The 25,782-nt window shown below is 48.7% G+C and overlaps 1 protein-coding gene across 1 annotated transcript in view; it reads left to right on the forward strand.

Moving 5' to 3' along the window:
* LOC144754189 (E3 ubiquitin-protein ligase TRIM15-like) overlaps positions 1-22,770 on the forward strand; it is a 106,822-nt gene extending 84,052 nt beyond the window's left edge. Inside the window, exon 6 of the mRNA XM_078641772.1 lies at positions 19,799-22,770. Within this exon, the coding sequence (XP_078497898.1) occupies positions 19,799-20,313 (515 nt within the window). The 3' untranslated portion in view covers positions 20,314-22,770. The remainder of the gene's footprint in view (positions 1-19,798) is intronic.
* Positions 22,771-25,782: the final 3,012 nt, after the last annotated feature.

The following is a 25,782-nucleotide window of genomic DNA, read 5'->3' on the forward strand; positions in this document are numbered from 1 at the left end:
CAAAGATCACCTCTTCTCATCCCCTTTTGACCCTTCCAATCTATCCAGATGCAGTTTGCCTCACCTTTATGCCCGATTTGAGCTGCTAGGTCTGGTCTATGGGGTTTCCTTGTTGCTTATTGGTTATTTTAATTTTGATTGTTATGCATATACTTCTTGTTCTCTTGGAATGCACTTGGGCAAAGTTCATAATATATAAAACTGCCCTAATAAATACAATGTTCACCAGAGCCTCACTCAAACCCTTGAAACACCCATGCCATTTGCTGAATTAGTTACTTCTTCTCAGATCCAATTCCAATCACCGGTGGAGTCCCTCAAGGATCGATCCTTACACTTTTCCTGTCCAACTTGTATTTGGAGCCATCGAAGATGCTGAGGGCTCAGGCTGGAACTGAAATACACTAATAAACAGATGACACCTGACTTCTCCACCTATGTCTGTTGAGGTTTCAGTTTGATACCTACCAGTGTTCTTAGACTAGAGTCCTGATTTAGATCTCACAAGGGTGACAGATATCTCATCTGCCAAAATATAAACCCCGTAGGATATAATGGGAGATTTATATTTCAGCGTACAGGATATCTTTCACTGCTGTGACTGAGTAACCTGTCCGCCGAGATCTAAATAATTAATTCCAAAAAAGGGTCTGGCTCATAAGCAGCAAGGCTGAGCACACTTGAACAACAACCAAAAACAATTGCCAATACTGCTGCTATTTATTAAACTAAATCCAAGAAGATATAAGAACTGCTTATCACTATATCCTCAAGCTCATGAATTGCTTTTTATTTTGTATACTTATTTCATTTTTTTTAGAAAACGCTTTGTCAAAATTGGCATTTTTGTTTATTAAGGGCTATCTTATGCAATAGAAGGACTAGTGTAAACCTAATAAAGTTAATTCGAATGCTACAAATGTACATAAATGTATATATTTATATCTTGTAGGAAAAAGTTCCCTTATACTGGTAATCTTCTGTTTGGTTTATTGTACATGATGGATCATATGGTATGGGTATGAATAAAGTATGTTTAGAGAAGAATGGTGGATGTGATTGTGTCGTATTATGTGGTATTCTGTACAGTTAATTTGTGGGTTTTTTAAATGTATTATGTATATATAAAAAATTGACAGTGTTTTCTAAAAAAATTAAATAAGTATACAAAATAAAAAGCAATTAATGAGCTTGAGGATATAGTGATGAGCAGTTCTTATATCTTCTTGGATTTAGTTTAAACAATAGCAGCAGTATTAGCAATTGTTTTTGGTTGTTGAGATCTAAATAAGTAACTCAGTCTGAAAAGTAGAATGTATTCACCTTCATCAGCAACATGAACCTGCGTTCAGCAAGGATTGACTTCTGGAATTTGAAATGGATGGTTTTAGTCTTTCTCTACCCAACAAAATAAATTCACTTTTGGCTTAAGCCAGATCTTTCAGCGACATCACCAGGCTGGAAAAAAACATTGTTCTCTCACTAAAAAAAACCTAGTTATTTACTATATTTGAGACATGCCACCCTAGTCTGGGTCCAAATACCACATAGTGCCCACTCACTGCAGTTTTTCACTCGCAAAGCTACTTTCAAGTCTCTGGCCAACATAAGATCTGAGATCTTAGCTCTGACCTCTGGTGTTCCTCAGAGATCCATCTTGAGCCCACTGCTCTTCAATATTTACGTTCGTCCTCTGGCTGGTGTTATTGAGAAGTCTGGACTCACCCTGTCCTCATACACTGATGATACACATATCATATCATCATCTGCTGCTCAGCATCAAGATCCCTTGTTACTCCAGCTTGGTCTAAGAAATGTCTCCCTCTCGATGAACAGAAATGTACTGAAGCTTAATTGCAATAAAACTGAGGTTCTGGGAAATAGCCCCGAAATTTGGGGTCAGTCATTGGCCGGATTCCCCAAGACTACTGCCTACCCCAGTAACTTAGGTGAAGAATCTCAGCTTTATCATTGACAATAACCTCTCCCTCAAGCCTCCGGTGTCTAAGGTCATGGCCACCTGTTTCTCTGTTCTCAAATGGTTCAAGAAGATCCTCTGGCAAATTCCTCTGGCCACCCAGAGAACAGTGATGCAGGCTTTGGTGACATCCAGATTGGACTATGGAACCGTACTATACCTGGGCGTAGACAAATCCTCGATCCATCGCTTCCAGGTCATTCAGAACACAGCTGCTCGCCTTCTTTTTCATCTGCCTAGATGTGTTTCAGCTTCACCGTTGCTTCATAACCTACATTGGCTTAGGGTTCACAAGCGTATTGAATTTAAGGCCATATGCTATAAGTTCCGGGCTAGACATGGCTTGGCCCCTTCTTACATGCAAAGCTTGGTGAAACACTGTGTGCCCATCCAGCAGCTGAGATCCTATATCCTCTCACTGTTCGCAGTGTCTAGGTTTTGGCTTGCTTGCATGAAGGGTCGCTCGTTTTCCTACCTGGGCCCGGAACTCTGGAATTCTCTCCCGGTCTCTCTTAGGAATTGTCACTCCCTGCCTATCTTTCATAAGAATCGGAAGACACTGCTTTTTAGCCGTCATGCTTGATTGCTTCTGCTACATGGGGTTGTTGTTGGCTGCCGTTGCGGCTTTGCTGCCACCTACGTCCAGCTTCAAGAAACTCTACATGGGTAGCTGCGCACTTTACAAGTCATAATAATAATATTATAAGAAGGTGGGGCTCAGTAAAGAGCCCATTGGGGACCCACACTTAAGAGCATGGACGGCTTAGAAGAGGGCATGTTCGCATATTTGAAAACTTCTATTATCCAAGACGGCTTCCATCCATTTTACGGCATCCCCAATGATTCAGACTTCATTCATCCTCTGGATGAGGGTAAGATGTAAGACGGTGTCAAATGCAGCACTTAGGTCTTACATTATCATGGTAGCCAAGCCACCTTGGTCCAGTGTTGCACCACTGTGTAGCTTCGTAGCACCTTGCACATGCACTGGCGCCAGGGAATTGTGAGGTGATTTCAATGTGACTAAGAAAGTAATGTTTATATATTGGCTTAGGTGATGTTAAAAGTTAGGCTGAAAACCGTCAACATTATCGGCGCCCTCTTGCTCTCCTTAAACCTTTTGTGCGCGTAAAACAGCCGCCATTTTGGACACCATGGCTTCCCGGCTCTCGCCGAGAGCCAGCGCGTCTCTCTCTCTCTCTCTCCTAACTTCGCTGGCAACCCCCCTTGCTTGCACCTGCCTTGAGTCATAAACCCCTCTTCGGCGCTGCTCTGCCCCAGGCCCTCCTCCCGCTCCCAGCGCGACACCTCCCTGCTTCCCCGTCATGACCTCCGGCCCTTTTGATGCAAACCCCTTTTCCCCGTGTGCCCGTTTAGTCTTCCCCGTTCCCAGGCCGACACCTAGCTCTGCCGATACCAATCTCTTGCCCCTCCCCATACAATAGGAAGCTTCCCTCCTCAAAGGACCCCCGAGATGATCAAAGCCCCCCCCCCATCCCACGAGATCCGATCGAAACCCGCACACTCCGTGAATCGGCGGAATACCCAGCTGCGCAATGATCATCACCTGTTGTGAACGGGGCGGGGACTTCCACTGTAGCCTTGTATGGGAACGGGCTGGGAAGAGGGGATTCTGAGGATGTCTTTCCGTACATCAAAGTATCAACGAGAATGTGTTACATGTAATAAAGAGATAAACTCGTGTATAAGAGGCCAGGCCTCCGGGATGCAGTTAGAGCACCTCAGAACGATACCTTCTGTCCGTTTCGTTGTGTTCTCCTCCGGAGAGAAATAAAAAACCTTGTTTCCTGCCTTCCAGTCTCCAGCGCCTGCCTCTTCAATGGTTTAACTTCTTTGTGGGTTCAAGAGGCGACATCGCCGGGCAATAATTAAGGATCTTATATTCTGGTTGGTAGTGCCCCCCCAGTTTGTATTTTTCCACAATTGGCGTCCCAAGCGTGGGGCCCATCAGCGACCCATGGATCCAGTGGGAGAGGTCCTGACGACAAAGTGAACGACTGCAACGATCGGGAACGCGTCTGTCCGATAGACCCTCGTCTGACAGCCGATCATCCGAACTTCACTGGTTCCGAACAGACCTCTCTCGAGCGATCTACGGTCCTGACTGGGAACCATCAGGAGTGCCGCGAGGATAACGAAGAAGAGAGGACGATCGGGCGCTGGATTCGGAAGTCAGGAAACTGTCCATGCGGTCCGGGTAAGGTCGTGTTACCACGACAAATTGCGAAAAAATTGCTTGATTGTTAAATACTAGTATTGCTCTTTTTTGTTTAATTGGAGATTCACTGTCTGCAAACGGAGAGACAACAGGCTCTCTCTTTGCAAGCAGTGGAGGATAGGTAGGGCAGACAACCGTGCTTATTTTTCTCCCCCACTCAATAGTCACCTGAAACTGAGCTGTTGTTCACAAACTATTGTTTCCTGGAGATTCCCTGTCTGCAAACAGGGAAGAGACCACCCTTTTTGCAGATAGTGAAAAAGGTAGGTAACGCAAATCTTTGCGGACCTACTCACTCTCCCCATTGCTATTTGTCGGTCTTTTGTTATCTTGATCCACGAGGGATTCACTGTCTGCAAACGGAGAAACAAAGGTCTCTCTCTTTGCAAGCAGTGGAGGATAGGTAGGGTAGCAGCCGTGCTTATTTTTTCTCCCTCACCCTATAATTGCTTGAAACTGAACTGTTGTTCGCAAAATTATTGTTTCCTGGAGATTCCCTGTCTGCAAACAGGGAAGAGACCACCCTTTTTGCAGATAGCGAAAAAGGTAGGTAACGCAGATCTTTGCGGACCTACTCATTCTCCCCATTGTTATTTGTTGGTCTTTGGTTATTGTGATCCATGAGGTATTCACTGCCTGCAAACAACGTAGAATAGAAATATTCTGTCCAGTCTTTGCACCTAGTGATAAGATAGGCAGTGCTGACTTTTTAGTCCCTCGTTACGAGCCGTCATGTCTGTCTTCTCCCCACTGATTGGTAGCCTGTTTAGCCCGGACCGCTTATTAGAGATGGACCATCCAGCCCCACTGGAAGGCACCCCTAATAAGGACATGTTCATGAAGCATGGATTGACCGCTATTGCCTATAGTAAACTATGGCATAAATATACAAAACAGGGTCAATAAAGTCAATGGCCCCTGACAGGATCCTTCGATGATGATAAAATAAAAATGCTAGAAACTGCCCTAGGTAAAAACAAGACAACACCCACTATGCTTGATAGCTTCGGCATGTGGCGAAAAGAAACTGAACAGCGTAAAAAGAAAACAGAGTAGGTTGGAAAAAGAGCTGCAAAAAGCAGCCCACCTAGCTGCTCAGAAACTAAAAAGGGAGATAGAGGAAAGAGAGAAAGCTAAACAGAAACTAGAAAGGGAAACGCCAAGCCAGTGTCCGGTTAGAACCCCCTCCATGCTATACCCTGACTTGCCCTCGAAACGACAAGCCAATGAGGACCTGCTGTTAGGTCCTCCTATCATCTACATGCCCCCTCCATACGCCCCTTCTCGGCCCTTGGCGCAGCCCGCGCCACCCCCAGGTACAAACGAAGGTACCGCCGCAGCGTCGGCCCCAATGGCCTCTGTGCCAGCTGAACCCCTTGTATTAAAACCCGCATCAACGACAACGTTAGACGAGCATGAGACTCGAGGGGCTGGCCTTGCAAGAACAAACAGGCTAGACAAAGATGAGCGAGCGGGGATCGACAAAATAGCAAGGACACTGGTAGAAAGGAAGGATGATGAAGAGTACATCACAGATATGTTCAGCTCGTATACAGGGAGTCACAGACGACATTTTACCGTACGACTGTGTTATCATGTCTTGAATGCATACGAGGACCGATATCGAGACAAAGGTCCCGAGAGCCTAAGGACTCTGTACCGGAAGGTCGATATCGGGGATGAGGGCGAGTGTGATGTGTCGGACCTCCTTACGCGTACGCTTGAGGTTTTCCGCCACCTCACTGAACGAAAGCCGGGAGCTAAATCCGCGGCCCCCGTAGTGACCGAACCACCAACCGAGCAATCCAACACCATGATGCCGATACGTGAGGCTGCCCCTTACTGGGTTCCTCCTCGGGGTACAGGGACTCACGATGATGCCAACAACCAAGATGCGAAGGGAAGGGTAGTATACAACTGGGTCTACCAGCCATGGGACCGGCAAGAGATACTGACATTCCGAAAATCTCTACCCGACCTACGTAAAAACCCCACTGCCTTCTATACTGAATTGGGTACAGCCCTGGGTTCAACTATCATGACCCTGGCTGACATCGACTTGTTCTTCGGGTTATGTCTACCAGCTGATGTGTGGAAGCAAATCCGGAAAGTCGACCACCTTGAGCTGTTCGGACATACCTGGCCACAACTCGATGACTTGGACAAACAACGGGGACCAGGACAAAAGCCATTGAAATCCATTCTAGACCTCCCAGATAAAATTGTAGAGAAATTAAAAACCCTGATCCCAGAAAAGAAAGTGGACTGGTCGATAGTAACAGCCTGTCGCCAAAAACCCCAGGAGGATGTATCGGAATACTTCTCCCGGTTTGAAACGGTGTTCTCCGATTACAGCGGCCAGGACATGACCACTGCAACCGGACACCATCTGTTTGTCCAGAATTATGTTAAGGGCCTATCATTGGACATCTCCCAGAAACTACAGGCCAGCGAGAGTAGTTGGGCAGCCTCCAAACCTACAGCGATTCTTCAAATGGCCCAATATTATGAGCATCAGAAAAATGAAAACGATAGGGCGACAGAGAAAAAGAAGAAAGACTTAAAAGAGAGGGTGATGATTGCCAAACTGCAAGGGGTGACTATAGGACGAGACCAATACCGGGGAAACTACCAGACAAACGCCCCTAAGACTGCATTTCCCCAGGACCGCACTCTGACTCCCTACAGTGGACGCACAGACCTTAGAGATGACCAGTGCGCTTTCTGCAAAGGGACTGGCCATTGGAAATCCCAGTGCCCAGTTCTCCTGGAAATGATCAGGAACAGAGACCCCAGGGATGTAGTAAACGGACCGAGACCTAAGGGAACACAACGAGGGCCCCCAAATGACGCGACTAATGACAGATCAAGCAGACCGAATACGTTCGATCGACCCAGACAGAACCAATATCAACAATCTGACTATGACGACACTCACACCTTTGCATAGGACAGCCAAGGGCGAGGGAGGGATCCAGTCGAGCTCTATGTTGACCAGCAGGGCCCTTATGTCACTGCTAAGGTCCTGGGTACCAAGTCTCCATTTTTGGTAGACACTGGCGCAACACGTAGTGCGTTATCTAAACGACTGATTCCAAGGGCACCCTTGTCTGGCTCACTCATAACATCGACAGGTTTCGATGGAACGCCCTCCACCAACCCTTTGTCTGCCCCGATTCTCTTTGACGTAGAAAACAACACCACCGACACCACGTTCTTGCTTTCCTCCAATAGCCCTGACGCCATTATGGGACTTGACTTACTGAAACACTTCCGAGCGACGATTAGGTGTTCTCAAGATGGAGTTCGAGTGTTTCTTTACGACAACCCCGTTCTGCTTAAACATTGTTCCCCCCGACACATGTTTTCCATCACCGACGTCGACGCGTCCCTGCTTGACACCCTGCCTCCGTATCTGTGGGCCAAAGCGGATTCGGACGTAGGGCGTATGTTAATTGACCCAGTGCACATTACTGTCCGACCAGACGCAACACTCCCAAAACTCCCACAATATCGGATATCGCCAGAGGGCGAGAAGGCATTGGTAATGATTATCCAGTCACTGATAGACGCAGGAGTGGTAGAGGAAGTGGTTAGCAACGTTTGCAACAGCCCTATCTTGCCCATTATCAAGAAACAGGGAGAGGGAGATGAGAAAGCATACCGTTTCATCATCGACCTCCGAGAGATCAACAAAGTGGTGGTACCCCAGTACCCTGTGGTCTCAGACATCACCACCATCCTGACCTTGATTCCATCCACTGCCACCACCTTTTCCGTCGTCGACCTCAAGAACGCTTTCTTCTCCATCCCCATCCACCCAGACAGCCGATATCTCTTCGGCTTTACCCTAAAATCCCGCTCATATAGGTTTTGCCGAGCCCCTCAAGGCTACACGGAGAGCCCTAGCATCTACAGCCAGGCCCTCAAAAGGCAACTAGACCAAGTCCGGTTACCCGACGGGGTGGTGTTGGTACAATATGTCGATGACATCCTTTTGGCAGCCGACACCACCCCTCTAGCGGTTACCGCCACCATTCAACTCTTGCACTTCCTTGCGGAAAATGGCCACAAGGTCTCCAAGAAGAAGTTGCAATTCTGCCTACCCCAGGTCACCTACCTAGGCCACCTTCTGTCCAAAGATGGAAGGAAACTCACCCCTGATCGAATCCAGGCCATTCTAGACACCCCTGTCCCTAAAACCCAGAAGCAGGTTCGCTCCCTATTAGGCCTCACCTCCTTCTGCCGACAATGGTTGCCAAACTTCAGCCTCGTTGTAAAACCACTGCTCTCTCTCTTGAACAAAGACGTCCCTTTCCCACTCCCTTGGACTCCTGAGTGTCAAACCTCCTTCACAGAACTACGAGATGCCCTTTGCTCAGCCCCTGTCCTGGGTACCCCTGATTACAGAAAGCCCTTCTCCCTTTACACTCACGAAAGGGAGGGGTGCGCTTTATCTGTCCTGACCCAGGCCATCGGTCCTAAGCAACGACCGTGCGCTTACTTCTCTGCCACTCTTGACCCTGTCGCCAGAGCCTTGCCTGCCTGCCTTCGAGCTGTAGCTGCTGCTGCAGTCTCTATCCGACAGAGTGAGGGGATTGTACTCTCGAATTCCCTCACGGTACTGGTACCCCATGCAGTCGACACCCTCCTGAACCAAACCAAGACGCAACATCTGACGAGTGCACGACTGACTGGATACGAACTAACCTTGCTTGCCCCCCATATCACCCTGAAAAGATGCACCACACTGAACCCAGCAACTCTGTTACCCTTGCCAGAGAACGACCCCAATGTGCACCCCGTACATGACTGCGTGACTCTTACGGACGAACAGACCAGGAGTAGGGTCGATCTCAGAGACACAGCTTTCCCTGACCCCGACGGGGAGTTGTGGGTGGACGGTTCTTGCATCAAACTCTCCGATGGTACCACTTCCGCTGCCTATGCAGTCACCACAGCTCGAACTGTAGTAGAAACAGCCCGCATCACCCAGCGATCTGCCCAGGCAGCGGAACTGATTGCTTTGACGAGAGCCTGCATCCTGGCAACAGGAACCACGGCGAACATTTACACCGACAGCCAGTATGCCTTCGGGGTGGTTCACCATTTTGGGCTCCTCTGGAGGGAGAGAGGATACTTGACCTCACACGGCACACCCATCCTGCACGGGGATTTAGTCTCCGCCTTAATCGAAGCTGTCCTCCTCCCCAACAAACTTGCCGTTATCAAATGCCAGGCACACAAGAAGGTGACAGACATTATTGGACAGGGAAATGCACTAGCCGACATCACCGCCCGAACGACAGCAGAAAATAGAACGACAACACGTATGTACGTGACCAGGTCACAAGCAGAAAACTGGACTGACGCCAAGGACACAATTAGAGACATACAAATGGCTAGCACACAACACGAATTGACTGAATGGGCACGGGTGGGATTGAAAGACGATGAAGGCTGCTGGCGGACAAAAGACACGAACAGATGGTTGCTACCTGATTCATACTTGATTCCCATATTATCCATGGCACACTCCCCAGCCCACATAGGATCAGCCCCCATGATCGAACTTGTCTCCAGGGTTTGGCACAATGACAAGATCCCAGATTCCGCCAAACGCCTGGTCCAACAATGCTTAATATGCCTGCAACACAACCCCGGGAAGGGAACTGTAGTACCCCGGGGGGGATTTGGGGTCCCAAACCACCCATTTGAAGTCCTGCAGATGGACTACATCCAGCTAGACAGATGCCAAGGCCTGAAATATGTACTTGTCGTGGTGTGCGCATTTAGCAAATGGGTGGAAGCATATCCGACCCGTGACAACACCGCTATGGCCACTGCAAAGGTCCTGTTAAAAGAGTTTTTCCCCCGTTATGGCCTCTGTCGTGTTTTATGGAGTGATAATGGCCCCCACTTTGTAGCCAACGTTATCCAGCTCATCCTAAATGGGCTGGGTATCAAACAGAAATTCCACGCAGTCTTCCACCCTCAATCTGCCGGGCTGGTCGAACGACACAACGCCACACTAAAGCTTAAACTGGCCAAAATAGTGGCTACGACGGGCCTGAAATGGCCAGACGCCCTCCCATTGGCATTGCTATCGATGCGCTCTACCCCCACCCGACATCACTTAACCCCTTATGAAGTTGTCTTCGGTCGACCCATGAGCGTCTGGTCTGCCCCGAAACCAACGTCCATTCATGACGTTCCGGATGTCCTAATGTCTGATTATCTGTACAAATTGACTGAAACTTTGTCTGTCCTTCATCAGCAGGTGCGGCAGGCCATCCCCGATGCTTCCAGGGGTCCGGGTCACGCCATCCAGCCGGGGGACTTCGTGCTGATCCGAAACTTTCAGCGATCAAAGAGTTTGGAACCCCGGTGGACGGGCCCCTGGCAAGTGCTGATCACCACTCGGACCGCACTTCGAGTGGAGGGGAAGAAACACTGGCTGCACGCTCATCACTGCAAAAAGGTCTCTCCAGCCCTGGCCACGACAGACACCGTCAACACCCAAGAAGAGCTCCTGAACCGGGACCGACCATCGTTGAACTGCTACCCGGATACAGAGACACTTGAACTTTCAAAACATCCTGACCCCACTGTGCCATCTCGAGAAGGGTATTTCCTGCGTCGAAAGGAGGGAGCTTCGGCTAAGTAGGCCACGGACTAGGTTAAAGAATCTCAGAACGGTGACCCAAACTACCAAGGGTTACCTGGAGAGAAGCTAAAACTGAGTCTGTGGTCCTGCCCACTACCGAGCACCTTGAAGACGAAGATGATGGAAGCGCCAAACAAGAAGCCGACTGAGACAACAGGAAATACCCGCTACAGAAATCCGAGAACAGACAGACTCCATAGCTCAAAGACAATTGCACTCTTCACCGTAATCCTCCTCTGTTTTCTCCTCATGACTACGCTCTGGATTATGGAAGAACACACACCTGCTCACGAAACATTCCTAACCACTGCTCAGCCTACCACCATGAAGGAACATTATCTAATTTCGCTCTCTCCTCAACTAAGAGAGAGGCGAAAGGAGTTTTGGAACAACTCTTTCGTGCAGCTACTTCACCAGCACAATCTTGCCACCAACGCCACCAACTGCTGGATCTGTGGGTTGCTACCCCATGCCACTGGACATTCAATACCATTCATCCCTTCACCCTTCTCCGTCCACGGCTCCTGCCTTGCCTGGCTGATCCTCCTGCAAGAGAGCTATACGGAAAATGCCACCTCCAGCAGAGCTGCAGCACATTCTTCTCATGGGGCCGGGCGAAACAAGACAAAGACACACTTCTGCCCGCTGACCCCCAGCGACTCAATCCAAATGGACATTCCGGCCAAAGAACGAATCGAAATGCAGGTGTTCAACAATCCAACCAGACCCACCTTCTCCTATCTGCGGAAACGAACGGCTGCCACTCTGACTGTAGCCCTGACGGTCATCAACGTCACAGGCCACATGTGTGTAGAAGGACGTGGGACACAGCTGGTGGGTCACAGCGCTTGCCGCTTTACCAGAACTTTGGACTCCACGGATCCACCTTCCTTTGTGTCATCCCCAAACATGTATTTCATCTGTGGCACGAAGGCCTACACCTGGCTCCCCAAAGGCTGGGGGGGCACTTGCTACATCTCCTTCGTCCTTCCTCCAACTTATGTGGCCCCAGCGAATCACCACAGGCAAAAACGAGCAAAAGACGTTGAGCAAGCCGACTCAACAGGAGCACAGTTCCTCGATGCTATGAAAGGACTCGTCCCCCTCTGGGGCCCGATGGCAAACAGCCGTGCCATCCGACATTTGACTCAGGCAGTCGAGACAACCATGAACATCACAGCGGGCATCTTTGCCAACAACACTGCCGAGCTCCAAGCGGTCCGTTTGGTGGCTCTTCAGAACCGCCTCGTTCTAGATGTAGTTCTGGCGGACCGTGGAGGAGCATGCCGCATTATTGGGGCCAGCTGTTGTACATACATACCGGACAACTCACCCTCAGTGTACAAAGCCATCGAACATCTTCACAGACTCTCTTCGGAAGTCCACCAAGAGCAAGAAGAATGGTCGCTTGGTGGTTGGTTCTGGGACACCGTCAAAAGCTGGGGCTGGAGACTGCTCACCATTATCCTGATTCCCGTAGTTGTAATATGTGGCCTATGCTTAGGAATTCAATGTTTGCCACCTATGTGTTCTTTATGTGCGAGTTGTATTTTTCCCAAAACTGTGGACATTGGAAGCGAACATATGAGGGCATTATATGATACCGAAGTTAGGAATTTGATGAAAATTGACATTGAGTAAGCAAGTTGGCTAGATATGTTGAAAAGGGAGGACTGTTAAAAGTTAGGCTGAAAACCGTCAACATTATCGGCGCCCTCTTGCTCTCCTTAAACCTTTTGTGCGCGTAAAACAGCCGCCATTTTGGACACCATGGCTTCCCGGCTCTCGCCGAGAGCCAGCGCGTCTCTCTCTCTCTCTCTCTCTCCTAACTTCGCTGGCAACCCCCCTTGCTTGCACCTGCCTTGAGTCATAAACCCCTCTTCGGCGCTGCTCTGCCCCAGGCCCTCCTCCCGCTCCCAGCGCGACACCTCCCTGCTTCCCCGTCATGACCTCCGGCCCTTTTGATGCAAACCCCTTTTCCCCGTGTGCCCGTTTAGTCTTCCCCGTTCCCAGGCCGACACCTAGCTCTGCCGATACCAATCTCTTGCCCCTCCCCATACAATAGGAAGCTTCCCTCCTCAAAGGACCCCCGAGATGATCAAAGCCCCCCCCATCCCACGAGATCCGATCGAAACCCGCACACTCCGTGAATCGGCGGAATACCCAGCTGCGCAATGATCATCACCTGTTGTGAACGGGGCGGGGACTTCCACTGTAGCCTTGTATGGGAACGGGCTGGGAAGAGGGGATTCTGAGGATGTCTTTCCGTACATCAAAGTATCAACGAGAATGTGTTACATGTAATAAAGAGATAAACTCGTGTATAAGAGGCCAGGCCTCCGGGATGCAGTTAGAGCACCTCAGAACGATACCTTCTGTCCGTTTCGTTGTGTTCTCCTCCGGAGAGAAATAAAAAACCTTGTTTCCTGCCTTCCAGTCTCCAGCGCCTGCCTCTTCAATGGTTTAACTTCTTTGTGGGTTCAAGAGGCGACATCGCCGGGCAATAATTAAGGATCTTATATTCTGGTTGGTAGTGCCCCCCCAGTTTGTATTTTTCCACAGTGAGGTATCTTGTGGGTGGCCGCTTTCCAGCACTGATCTGTATTGCTGCTTAGATTCCCTCCCTCACAAAGAAGCCTCTTTTTGTGATCTGCAAGATGAAGCACGCATGGAGAATGATGTTAAAACTGTCTGGCACATGCACATCTACTAACCTGAGACAACCGGCGTTGTTATTGTGTCACTGCTCTACATAGGAAACAGTCTTGGTCCTAATGAGACCACACTTTCACAATACCAATTTACATTTCTTCTTCGGTGACCCTCTAGTAGACCCTCTAGCAGGTCGTGGCTGCTTTTTGGCCTTTCCACCTTTAATTTTCCTGTCCCTGTCGCCAGCAGCCCCCCCATCCCTGCTGAACCTCTACCTCCTCTTTTCCTCCACTGCTTTTTATTTCCCAAGTACCAGATGCTTCCCGGAAGATCCACTCTGTGCACAGTGTGCTTCGCGCGTCTCAGCTGAGCTAATGTCAAATGTCATTCTGAGCATTTGTTTATACGCATATTTATATGAATTTTGGAGACTGGGGCAATGTCAATTTCTTTTTGATGTTAAACTCGTACAAGTGGTGCCTGGAGGAAGAATGCAAGATCGTTTTAATATGTGAACCACACATGTGCTTTGGTGTGCGCTGTGCCATCATGAGATTAGCACATTATGTTATAAAGTAAAAAATCGCTGCTGAACTGGCAGTAGTACATTCACCAAAACACAACAAAAGAGCCAGAGGAGATTTAGAAACCTGCAGGAGATAGCTCCCCAAATATGTTAGCCACAACAAAACCCCCTGGTCTATAACAAACAGGACAGGATAAGACCTACTAAATCCCTTTTTAAGGGAGGTTTTCCCTCACCCACCAAAAGGTGGCATGCTCCCTCATAGGGTGAACCTCCTCGCACTGTGAAACCTAGTCACGATGCTAGCTACAACCCCCTCTCCGAGAGGAAGGAGCTCAAGGATGTTTTGAGAAAAAGTATAGTAAATACCTGGGAAAAAGGGCCTCTTTTAGCATCGTTAGCCCCACTTTTTACCTGGTTTTGATGTGGTTTCCGTTGTAGTGCACAGGGTCCCTGCTAACCAGGTTCCCTGTGCTTGGGTGTCTTCCCCAAAACATATCCTTAATTGGTACTTCTACCCCCTGTAAGTCCCTAGTAAATAGTACCCTAGAGCCTGGTAGCTGAAGAGGGTCCCTTGGGACCCCTCTCAATGGGACCATGTCACTGCCCTTGCAGCTTGTATGCCCCTGTGAGGTAGAAAATGACATGGCATCCTACCTGGGCACCATGCCACCCAGCACTGCCTGAAGGTATAGGTAAGTCACCCCTCTAGTAGGCCTCACAGTCCTAAGTCAGGGTGCACTATACCACAGGGGAGGGCATATCTGCATGAGCAGATATGTCCCATACATTAGTAGGGTCCATTCCTTAATATTGTAAGTACCAGGTTAGCCATATAGAGTACATGGGCTGGAACCTCGCCAATTCGAGTTCCACAGTACCAAGACGTCGTCACTAAACAAAGGAGTGTTTGGTACCTAACTACTCCTCAATAAACCCACACTCTTGCCAGTGTGAGATTTATTGTACCATGTACTCAGAGGGTACCTCAGAGGTGCCCCCTTGAAACCTTCCAACCCTGGTGTGGTCTCTGACCCAGCCACCACCAGGCTTGTTTCTGGACCCTTGGGTAGGGAGCCTCTGCTCTCTGGGACCAGAAACAATGCACCTCCCAGGATGGGCCAGTGTTCAAAGGTGAAGCTTCAAAGACCCTCGGCCCTTGTAAATGCGACCCCCCAGCCTCTGCTGCTAGCAGCAGATCGCATCCCCCGGTTTGTTGACACCCCCACTTTGGGCAGGAAAACTTAGGAGTATAAGAGGTGTGTCCACCTCTGCTAGCTCCAGCCCTCAGGTGAGGGAAGCGAGATGAGGCACACCTTTCTGTCCCTGTAATCTTGAAAATGGGGAATCCCTCCAATCGGGGCTAGGTCTATGCCCACTCCTACAGGAGTTCGGAATAATGAGGGTGTAGTCACCTCCGGTAAGGTGCCCATTGGCCCTACCTGCTACCCCCCTAAAACGCACCTAAATTTAGTATTTAGGTGGCTTACCCAGACCTAGAAACTAGATCTGCGACAACCTAAGACATTAAACTTCCCTGCAGAGATGACTGAAGACGATGACCGCTTTGGCCCCAGCCCATACCGGCCTGTCTCCTGCTTCTGCGAACCTGCGTCCTGTCTTGCAGACTGCGACCTCTGAAACCCTAGGACAACTGCTCCCTTTGAAAAAGATTCCCGTCTCCCGTGGACCTGTCCAAAAGAAACGGACTTCAAGGGCTCCGGATCCCGCTGGAACCGGGATCCCTGCCCACTTTGCAACTGACGCCCACACCCGAGTCTCAGTGGCTCACCTACAGGTTAAAGAATATAATCTATGCTTTACCTTTTCCAATGTGCCAACCAACAGCCATGTCGTTCTGGGCCTGGTCACTGAAGGAACATGCCATTTCTAATGTCACACATGTTCTGTCATAGGGATTACATTTAGCCGCCATTATATTTATCCTTAACCTACCATCATTTTAGGATGGTGTTTTTAACATGTTTTTCACTTATACGAGAGAATGCCACACAAGAATATATAATAAGTCAGGCATTGTTGTTCTATAGTCTGCACAGTTAGTTTCAGGGACAAACATAAGAACAGCTATCCATGCTTTGTTTAGTGCTCTTAGGAGATGACTCTTTTTGCTCAAACTAGGTAAAGGTGCTTTTCTGAGTCTCTGGCAGAATGAGATAAGGCTGTTGTTTTATTGTTTAAACCGTGTCCATTTTGAATTGGGTCCAAGGCACTTCATACTAGAGCTATCCTGTGGAGAGCCGGGAATGAAATGCATCACCACAAGCCTAGACATTCATCCTAAGAAAGAAGAAAGCTCTGCAGGCAAATGTGATCTATTCTTAAATCTTGCACAGCCTATCCTGTTAGCACCAAGGCGTGCTTAGGGATGACTTATTTAATATTTACAATTCGGCTTTCCTGCTTGTCAAAAGGTCATTTTTGATAGGTCTTTGTATCTGGGTTCAAGCTGCTGCTTTCAGGCCACACATGGTAGGCTGAAAGCCATGTTTTCTCTGTTACTGTTGTGTATGTGTTGCACAATAGGCGCTGCAGCAACAGGTGGCATTTAACTTACCATGACAGGGATTTTTCCCCCCATATACCTTATAGAAAAGTTAATTGTGCCAATCAGGTTTAAGACACTTTCTACGTTTCTAAATGGGGAGTACAGGCACTTTAGTCCTATTTAGCACAGGTAAAGTACACAGAGTCCTAACACCAGCAAAGCAGATACAGCAAATTTGGGGCGACATCACACAAAAAATGGTCATTTCACACTATACCCAGGACAGACAGTCATCCACTGCCGTCAATGAGGGCACGCTTGGCGAGCCTCTCCAGGTTACAGTGGAGATGCAGATCCTCACATAGGCAGGGAAAGGCCGAGGCTTCTGTACACACACTAGATTAGCACGATGGGAGGGCAAACATTGGACTTGATGTACTAGATGTGCATTCAGTTGGGCCCTCCGAGCAGGGGGACATGCCTGTTGACCACACAGAGGACATTCCTGCCCATTCCTGGCTAGTATGTTGTGCTGTCTAGTGCAGTGTACCATCTGGTGAAGTGCACAGTTTGTTTGGTAATGCAATGTATGGTCTAGTGCACTGTGCAGTTTAGCTGTCCATGTCAGTGTACTTACAGAATACCATCTAGTACAGCATACTGCGTGCTGCCTTGTCCACTGTGCTGTTTTTCTGGTACATTTTGCCCTCTAGCACAGTGTTTTGATAGTTAGTGCCGTGCTGGTTTGCACAGTGTGCTCTCCAGCGCAGTGTACTGCCTACTACCATTTGCTGTTTAGCACTGTGTGCTGCTTGTACAAAGATTGGCTTAGTGTGCTCTATGATGGAGTGTACCTGTCTAGTACAGTGTAGCGTGCTAGCTGGTGTAGGTTTCTGTGCACATTGTACTGTTCTCTCTGATATATTCTGTCCTGTCTAATAGTGTGCAGTCTGATGCAGTGAACTGTTTAGTACAGCGCACTGTGTAGTGCAGTGTGATAGCGAGTGTAGTTTACTGCGTGAAATGTACTGGCTAGTGGGCTCTTCGATACAATGTACTGTATTAACCCCTTCGCTGCGGCGGCAATTCCACCACAGGGGTGGGGGGCCGCGAGGCGCTCCCATGCTAGTGACGGAACCGCTCCGCCACGAGCCTTGGGCGCGCTGTGCTTGTGACTGAGCAGTTCCGTCACGGCCCCGCCCACACAATAGAACGCGCCGCGGCGAGCGGCCCGTGATGGAACTGCTCCGTCACCAGCACAGCGCGTCCGTGGCTGGTGACGGAGCGGTACCGTCACCAGCATGGGATGGGTTAATGTGCAATCTGATGTAGTGAACTGTCTAGTTCTGGGTAGTGCAGTGCGTGTTGTGATGAAAATTTACTGTCTACTACGGGTTGCTATCTATTAAAGTGTTATGCCGAGCGCAGCGCAGTGCAGTGTGCTGTCTTGCAATCTGTACTGTCTAGTACATTATACCTCCATAGTACCCTGTACCATCCAGTGTAGTATGCTGATTGAGAAGGGTTGGCTGGTACAAATTAAAGAAGTGCATGTTGTGTAGTGCGGTGCTCTGTGTTGTACCGTGTCCTGTCTATTGCAGTGTTCGGTCTAGTGTAGTGTGCTGTCTGGCACTGTGTGGTGATCGTCGGGGTCCGGTCAAGAGGGTTCTAGCAGGTTGCCAAGCGGGATGTGAGCGCAGAGGGCGATGTGCCAAGCGCGCTCCAACCCCCCTCCCGAGACCCATGGTGCAAGTAGCGCCCAATTTTAAAGTGCTGATACACCCATAATTTGGGTTTTTTGGATTGAGCAATTTGCTCTCCCAATTTTTTAAGCACTTTTTTCACTTTTCCTTTTCACTTTCACGCCCCCAGGTCAGGGTGGACTATTAGAGTGTCCACACCGCCGGGGTTATAGTCCTGAAGAATGCCATGGTGAATACATACCACACTGAAGGCAGAAACATGTTGACTGATTTTAATAAATTTGTGGTATTTAGCTGAATTTAACCAAATCCTAACAACCTTGGCTTTTAAATTCAGACACATATACCACTTACACGTGTCTTAGGGATCACTCATTAAAGTTTTTTTGATACCCTGTTAGTCACTTTTAATTTGAGAAATCTTCACAACACTTCCTCCCCACACAACCAGCTCCGCAGTCTTTCTGGCGTCGTAGCACACCGAAGAGACACTCGGTCTCTTCGGTGGGGCCCGATGATGAAGCATGACACTGACTAGGTCGGTGTGTGAGGGCTTTCTTACTCAAATAGAGTGACTGTGATCCCACTCAACTAGAGTGACTGTGATCAATACTATCCACTTATCCTTTTGCTCCACATTTCTGGTAGTCGTGTACTTGACCAGATTAGACCTCTCTTCTTTTGTTGTTTGACTGTGTGGTGATCAACACAGTGTTTGGTGTAGCTTAGTGTGATGCAGTGTACTATGTAGTACAATGTCCTGTCTGTTTCAGTGTTTGTAGTGCAGTGTGCATAATAGTGCCATATAAGTTTAAGTGAAATCAGCGGTTATGGGCAGTGTTTTCTGTAGTATAGTGCGCAGTTTAGTGCAGTGTGGTTGCTAGGGCAGTGCACTGACTAGAACAAAGTCCTGTCTATCACAATATCCCAAGTAGTACCCTGTACTGTCTAACACTGTACTGTCTGTCTCACTGTCGCACATAGTACACAGTGAGAGTGCTCGGTACTGTCTAACAGTCTACCGTCTAGTACTGTACATCTTAATTGTAGTGTTCCACCTAGTATCCTGTTCTGTCTAGCAAGTTGTGGGGCCTAGTACAATGTCTAACATTGTTTCTAGTGTTGTGGAAGGTGCTGTCTTGCAGTGCACTACGTAGTAGAGTATCCCGTGTATGTAGTGTAGTGTTGTCTACCTGAGTGTACAGTATAGTACACTGCGCTCTAACACAAAGTGTACTTTTTACTACAGTAAGTAGACTTTGCACTGGATAGTATACACATCTAGTACAGCAGTGTGTAATCACAATGCTGTCTAGTTCTGGTTTCCACTAAACCCCCCACACTCCACTGTTTCATGTACAGCACCTCATGGTTGCGGTGCACCTGCTACAATAAAAATGTTCTGCACACAACCCGGTTCTCCTTTCAGCTTTGGCTTACATTATTCGTATGAAACATATGCTAAAATATAAAACAACTGTATTTGTGTCATTAAATCTCTAATTATGAATCTCTTCTCTGCAGTGATGGTGACTCTGGATCCTGACACAGCTCATCCTCTGCTCCTCCTGTCTGAGGGGCGAAGACGTGCGAGACGGACAGGCACAACACAGCCCCTGCCTGACATCCCCAAGAGATTCACCTCCTTCTGTCCTTGTGTGCTGGGGAGCGAGTGGTTTACCTCCGGCAGACATTACTGGGAGGTGCAGCTGCTGCAGGAGGGGGGAGGGTGGCATGTGGGGGTCGCAGCAGAGTCTGTGAACAGGAAGGGACGCTTCACATGGTCACCCGAGGGGGGAGTCTGGGCTGTGGGGGGGCGTAATGGTCAATACTTGGCTGTCACGTCTCCTGAGACCCCTCTGTCTCCTCGTGAGAAGCCCCAGAAGCTGGGGGTTTATCTGGACTACGAGGGGGGGCGGCTGGCCCTGTACAATGCTGACTCCTGGGAGCTTCTCTACTCCTTCCCGCAGGCCCCATTCACACAGAGGCTCTGCCCGTACTTCTCTCTCTGGGGAGAAGCAGATCTGAGGCTGGTTTGACTTCCAACTTACCCCCACCTGCCACCCAACCGCCAGCAGAAGAGCTGAGGCTGGTGTAGGAGCTGCTCCCCCCACCCCTTCTGGTGGGATTCAACATGTAACAAGGAGCACAAGCAGAGCTATTTTTAAATAATAAAACACTCTTTTTAGAGAAACATCTCTTAGGAGGAGCCCAGTTATTAGGATGTTTATTTAAGCTTTAAAGGGGCTCTGCCCCGGCTGTCTGCACAGCGCCAACAACAGGTTTGTTTCCCTGGTGACGTAGTCCATGGGAGGGCGGGGTGACAGCAATGGTGAGAGAGAGCAGTTGGGGGTCACCACCGAGACATGTTGCAGCAGAGATATATTAAGAGGGCAGAGAAGATCCGAATACAGTTCATTTGAAGAAAGATGAGTTTTACACACAGTTCAACGGAATGATGCAGTGATGTGATTTAATTGTAAAGCACCAGGATCATGTAAAGTTTACTCACAGCAGAGCTGCTTGTCGCTTCATCTGCTTACTATTTTTAAATAAGTACTTTCAGTTATTGAAAGTGGGAAAAAATCATTATGTTCAGTTCAAAAAACTTTATCTAGGCCTCCAAGGTCATACATGTACAAACACATAAGAATAAATAAAAATACAACAAATCAATTTAGACAGTATAACATAAATAATTCCTAAAAAAAAGTGACAATATATATTAAAAAGTGCAATTTGCATCTGCTAAACTCAAGATAAAACTACAGTGCATAAATAGGTAATATGCTGGCAATTACACACAACCAGCAGCTTCAGGCTGTTAAAGATAGGAGGAGGGGGGGGGCGTGGCCAAGCTGTCAACCAAGATGGCCGTGAAGCATTGAAACTCCGCCAGCCTTCCCGCAATCCTTGCCATACTCTACATTTAGTCAACCCCGCCCTGCCTGCAGGCGTTGCCTGTTATATTGGCGGCTGTGTGGGGCACAGGCTGACAGAAGCCAGAAAACGAGCCCAAACCGCCTGTACTGCTGAGCGTCTTATAGGCGGGTGCTGTTGCCGACCGGGCCTAGGCTGGGTGCATGGCCCGCTGCGCATTAGTCAGAGCTCCCTGGACTGGCTGGTGAAGTTCCTGCAGGGGCACAGGAAGAGGACCCCTACCCAGAGACGTGATGGCTGAGTAGAGTGACTGCTTACCGGAGCACCACTGAGAGCTGCGGAGTTCGAGGGAGGAGTGGCGCGAGAGGAGATCACGCCGACTCTAAGGTAAGCTGGCCTGCATTGCCCCAGAGATCCTGCAAGGCAGAGCTGCCCAGCATACTTCCTTCGGCTGGCACTATAGGGCGATTGAGGGATGCCACCTGCCTCTCACCGCCACTCACTGGCCCACTGTACACCCATACATCTTCACATCAGCATCTCTATAGCGGCATGGGCAACGGTCTGCCTTGACCCTAAGTATTAGTGCCTACAATTCAATAGAACTAAATGCCCTGAAGAAAACACCAGCATACCAATGGCTGAGAGTGGCGGAGCTGCGTGCTTTACTATGGAACCGTCTGGAACGGATGCCCTCAAGGTGGAACTAAGGGCTAGTTTCAAGGCCCTGGATGGCCGCTTTACTCGTTGGACAAACGGCTTGACCCTCTAGGGACGTGTATCGACCTTCATGATCAGAGACTTGACATGGTGGAGGGTAGGGTTTCAGACCTAGAAGACGGACCCTTGCAGTCTGTCAAGAAACTGGATCGTATGGAAAGGCTTCTCAAAACTGTCGCAATGAAGATTTGGAGGCGAGAAGTTGGCGCAATAATATACTCATCCTAGATATTCCGAAAATTACAAACACCGGCAGCCTGGATCTCTTTGTGGAACAACTATTGACTGACTTATTTAGCAAAGAATCCTTTACTGATACATTCACAGTGGAGAGAGGGCTCCAACCTGGGCTGCCTACCAAGACCACTCAACGCTCGGAGTTAAAAATTTTGGGACAGAGACACTGCCTTACGAATCGCTAGAGAAAAAGGCCCACCTACCTGGCAGGGCTCTTCTTTCTCACTGTACCCAGATTTTACTGCGATAGTGCAGGATGCCCGCTGCAAATACATCGGAGTCAAGGCTACACTGAGGAACCTGGGCCTACTAGCCTCACTACTCTATCATTACTATCTTCACTATACTGTTTTGTTCTAATATGATTACTTTGGCGTGCTACCACCATAATGAGAGGAGAGAGGAGTTGGCCTAACGGCTAGGGCGCTTGACCTCGGACCAGGGGATCTGGGTTCGGGTCTCGGTAACGATGCCAAAACCTCCTGTGATTCTGGGCAAATCACTTAATCTCCCCGTGCCTAAAAATGAATGTGTGTCCGTCCTCATGTAACGTAACTGGTGCTATGTAAAGCGCTCCGATACCTGATTCGGTTCGGGTCTAGTTTGCGCTATATAAAACTCTGCAAAAAAATAATAAAATAATAATTATGCTATCTCTATAATTATTGTTACTCTTGTTGAACCTTCTTTTCTACTTTTTGAATGTCTTTCTGAGTGCTGATGTTTCATCAATACTGGCTTCCCTACTCTACCATTACTATTTTCATTACACAGCTATGTTCTTAATGTGACTACTTTGGCATGCTTCCACTATAATGTATGCTATCTCTATAACTATTGCTCCTTTTGTTGAATTCCACTGGAATACTGATGCTCCATCATTATTATTATTATTGTTACCCTAGCACTACCATTAGCATTTCTCTGTTGTGTTTCTCTTTCCCCTCTTTTATATCTCTGACTTCTGGCCTACCCTTTGGTTCCCCCCCACCCCTCCACTTCCTCTCCTACCCCCTAGCGTTTCTCCCCCCTGACCTCCCATCTCAAATGCCTCCTATCTCTCATCTCTTTATGTCCCACCCCGCTCCCCTATGTTCCTCACATTTCCCCCTCCGACGGCCCTTCCTCCCCTCCTGACCTCCACTCTAAAACACCGCCTACCTCTCACCTCTTTAATCTCACCCTCTTCTCTTTTTTCCTCCTAACTCCACCCTGACGGCCCTTCATGCACCCACCCATCTCCCGTCCCCACTCCCCCAGATCCCGCCCTCTCTAGACATGGTCCCAATTCCTGGAACATGGTATACCCATCCAATCTATCCAAACATGCCAAGAAAAACTTTAAGCATAAATTACTGACTCATCACCCTGAAAAGCTCAAAGTTGACTCCTACCATAGCCTCACCTCGCCTATAAAAACAAACCTTATTTTCTTCTCCAAACGCCCCTCCAAATGGAAAAGCATTCTCCTGAACTATCTCACAATCACCAAATCCGGCAATATCCCATATGGTTTCAAACTATCTACCTCCCCATCCCCAGCTTTTAACAGAAAAATTGACATCTCCATTTATAAAACTGGCAACATTCTCATTCAAGCACCCGAACACCTCCTCAACACATTCAACCACCTCTACAGTTCCCTGACAGACCTTCTATCCAAATGTCCCACTAAACCCTCTCCCTCGCAAACGTCGGTCACCCACATTTCCCTCCCACCAGCCCTGAGCCCACATCCCTGGACACCCTAATTGAGCATCCCACCACCCAAATCTCCCCTCATCATGACCTCACCTCCCCGCAACATATCCCCTTCCCCGGCCTCACAACCTACCTGCATGACTGCATGAGTGACCCCTCCAGCTCCCCTCTGACACCACCACACTGTATCTCCCCCCGCCACCCATCAGGCTCTCGTCTCCGACCAACACTGAACCCCCATGCTCCGCCCCCTCCTCGCCGTCCAAGCTAACACTCAAGCTTATTGCTCTGACACTCTCTAACATCAAACTGAACCTCTCAACCATTCAGACCGAACTTATGAGACTCAGAGAAGACTTCAGCGTTCTGCAGAACAAGACCCTCCTCCATCAGAATGGCCCCGCGCCCTTGCCTCACTCACCCCTTCCAACACAACCTCTGGAAAACTATTCACCTCTACAACAGATCTTCTAGGCCGCATCGTGCTAGGTACAGTCTCTACCCCTCTGCCACTATGGACCTTTGCAACTATTACCTTCCCAAACCCCTGATCCCTGAACGCACCCCCATTTCTCCAGCATCATAGTGAGCTTGGGAACGAGCAGAACCCCTTCCTCTCCCATCTCGCCCAGACCTCCTACCCACCTTACCACCATACACTCGTGCACTACCGCCAAATCCAACCCTAAGCCCCTATCCTGCATGCTCGTTAACTTTCACTCGGCTGTCCGACTCGCAACTGGAATATCCGAAACCCTCCGTAGTAAATCCATCGACATCGCCTTCCTTACAGAAACATGGCTTAATGACCTCTCCACGGCCATCATTGACCTACTCACACATCCCTCTCCCCCAGGCTACTCCATCATTAGGAAAGACAGAACAGACAGAATTGGTGGTGACCTAGCTATTGTTTACAAAAATGAGGAACTATCCGACCTACTTTCACAATCCTCTCTCTCCAACTCAAAAACATCCTTGGAGCCTTTAACATCCACTGGAACAATACTGCTGACCCCACAGTCACCCATCTCTTCAATCTTCTAGAACTCAATGGCCTTGTTCAACTTTGTCACTTGCCCACCCACACCAAAGGTGCTACTCTCGATGCCATTATATCCAATAATGACCTGGCTACCATCTCCAGCATCCTTCCCATTGACTCGTCTGACCATCACCTCATCCTGTTCAAGATCGAATCCGCCCCCCCCCCCCCCACCCCCTATTAAAAATCACCCACCCTTGAAATGGACCAGAAACCTCAACAAAATCCCTCCTGGCAAACTGGAGTCTAAACTACAAGCTCAACTTCTCACCTGTTATATTCATCTTGTGCTCGAGTCTGTGGCTCGCGCGCTGAGCTCGTGTCTGCCTTTCTGTTGCCAGGGCTCGAGAGTTCACTGAAAGCCGTTAGAGGCAGTTTGTGTCCTGACGCTGTTAGTCGGGTTTCTTCTATGCTCTAGCTTGTTAATAAAGCTATTTCCAAGAACAACCTTCCTGTCTCCCGTGGATCCTTACAACATTTTATGGCGACCTTTGAAGACGAGGACAGAAGTGAAGAGGAAACCCGACGGCGATCAGAGCGAGTGATCAGCAAAAAAAAACGATCTACTCCCAGCGCAGGACAACAGTATAGTAAGCCGCACTGTTGTTAAAATTTCGAGAAAGAGATACGTGCGGTAGACATAATTTATATATAAACTATACAAGAAGGAAGAGAAAAACTCACTGGGGAGAGTTAACGCCGACACCGGTAACTGGAAATGAGCCAGAGTAACTTCGCGCATGCTCATTAGCAAAGCAAGAGCGACCTCACTGGAAAATTTAAAGGGGAAATATCGCTTAAAAGGGCAATACACTGTCTGTGGGCCCAGTTCGTAACGAACAGCGAAAACGAGCACTTCTGGCTCAGTGAAGTTACAAACTGGGAACTTAAAACCCTCCATAAAGAAGAAAATATTTTGTCTTTT

The sequence above is a fragment of the Lissotriton helveticus genome, chromosome 5_1 (genome assembly GCF_964261635.1).
Source record: "Lissotriton helveticus chromosome 5_1, aLisHel1.1, whole genome shotgun sequence".
Taxonomy (NCBI): domain Eukaryota; kingdom Metazoa; phylum Chordata; class Amphibia; order Caudata; family Salamandridae; genus Lissotriton; species Lissotriton helveticus.